The 866-nt window shown below is 61.0% G+C and overlaps 1 protein-coding gene across 1 annotated transcript in view; it reads left to right on the plus strand.

Moving 5' to 3' along the window:
- Positions 1-866, plus strand: part of IRX6 (iroquois homeobox 6) — a 4,651-nt gene that overhangs the window by 1,499 nt on the left and 2,286 nt on the right. Inside the window, exons 2-3 of the mRNA XM_031058385.1 lie at positions 7-188; positions 478-816. Coding sequence (XP_030914245.1) covers positions 7-188; positions 478-816 — 521 coding nt within the window. The remainder of the gene's footprint in view (positions 1-6; positions 189-477; positions 817-866) is intronic.

Consider the following 866-nt stretch of genomic DNA (forward strand, 5'->3'; position numbering starts at 1 on the left):
GCGAAGGAACGCGGCTGCCGCGGGGAGCCGGGGCTGCGGGGCCCTGCTGGACGCCAAACGCTGCCGCTTCCCTTGCAGAACCCCCAGTATGAAATCAAAGACGGCGCCGGCACGTTGCACTCGGGAATCGCGCAGCCCGCTACCTACTACTCCTACGATCATTCCTTGGGGCAGTACCAGTACGACAGGTAAAACCCCTTTGATCAGCGCCCGGCAGCATTAGCATCCCCCTGCGAGGCTGCGGTCGACATCAAACGAGGGGACGGGGGGGCTCCGACCTGACAAACGTTGTACAAAAGAAACGAGGCGCCCGGGCGCAGCAGACAGCGGAAACCAAAGTTGGGCGGCGATGTCAGGAGGGCAGGGGCAGGAAGGCAGGTGGGCAGAGGCCACACCGGCCTGCGGCGCGGCTGGGCCGGGCCGGGGGGTTCTTGCCGGACTCCCGCCGGCCTCCCCTCCCTAATCATCTCCCAGCAGGTACGGGACGGTGGATTTCGGTGGTTCAGCCAGACGCAAAAATGCAACGCGAGAGACGACGAGTACTCTCAAGACCTGGCTGTACGAGCACCGCAAAAACCCCTACCCCACCAAAGGAGAGAAAATCATGCTGGCTATCATCACTAAAATGACCCTGACGCAAGTGTCCACTTGGTTTGCTAATGCCAGACGGAGGCTTAAGAAAGAAAACAAAATGACCTGGTCTCCCAAGAACAAAGCCGGGGAAGAGAGGAAAGAAGAAACCCCGAGGGAAGAAGATGAATACAGTGCGGAGGGTGAAGGCAGAGGTAGGCGGGAGAGGCAGACGGGCGCCTCTGAGTAGGCTCGAAGTGACGGCCGATTTGGAGGCCCCCCCAACTTCCCCGCAC

Source organism: Geospiza fortis, unplaced genomic scaffold, assembly GCF_000277835.1.
Source record: "Geospiza fortis unplaced genomic scaffold, GeoFor_1.0 scaffold97, whole genome shotgun sequence".
In the NCBI taxonomy this organism is placed as follows: Eukaryota; Metazoa; Chordata; class Aves; order Passeriformes; family Thraupidae; genus Geospiza; species Geospiza fortis.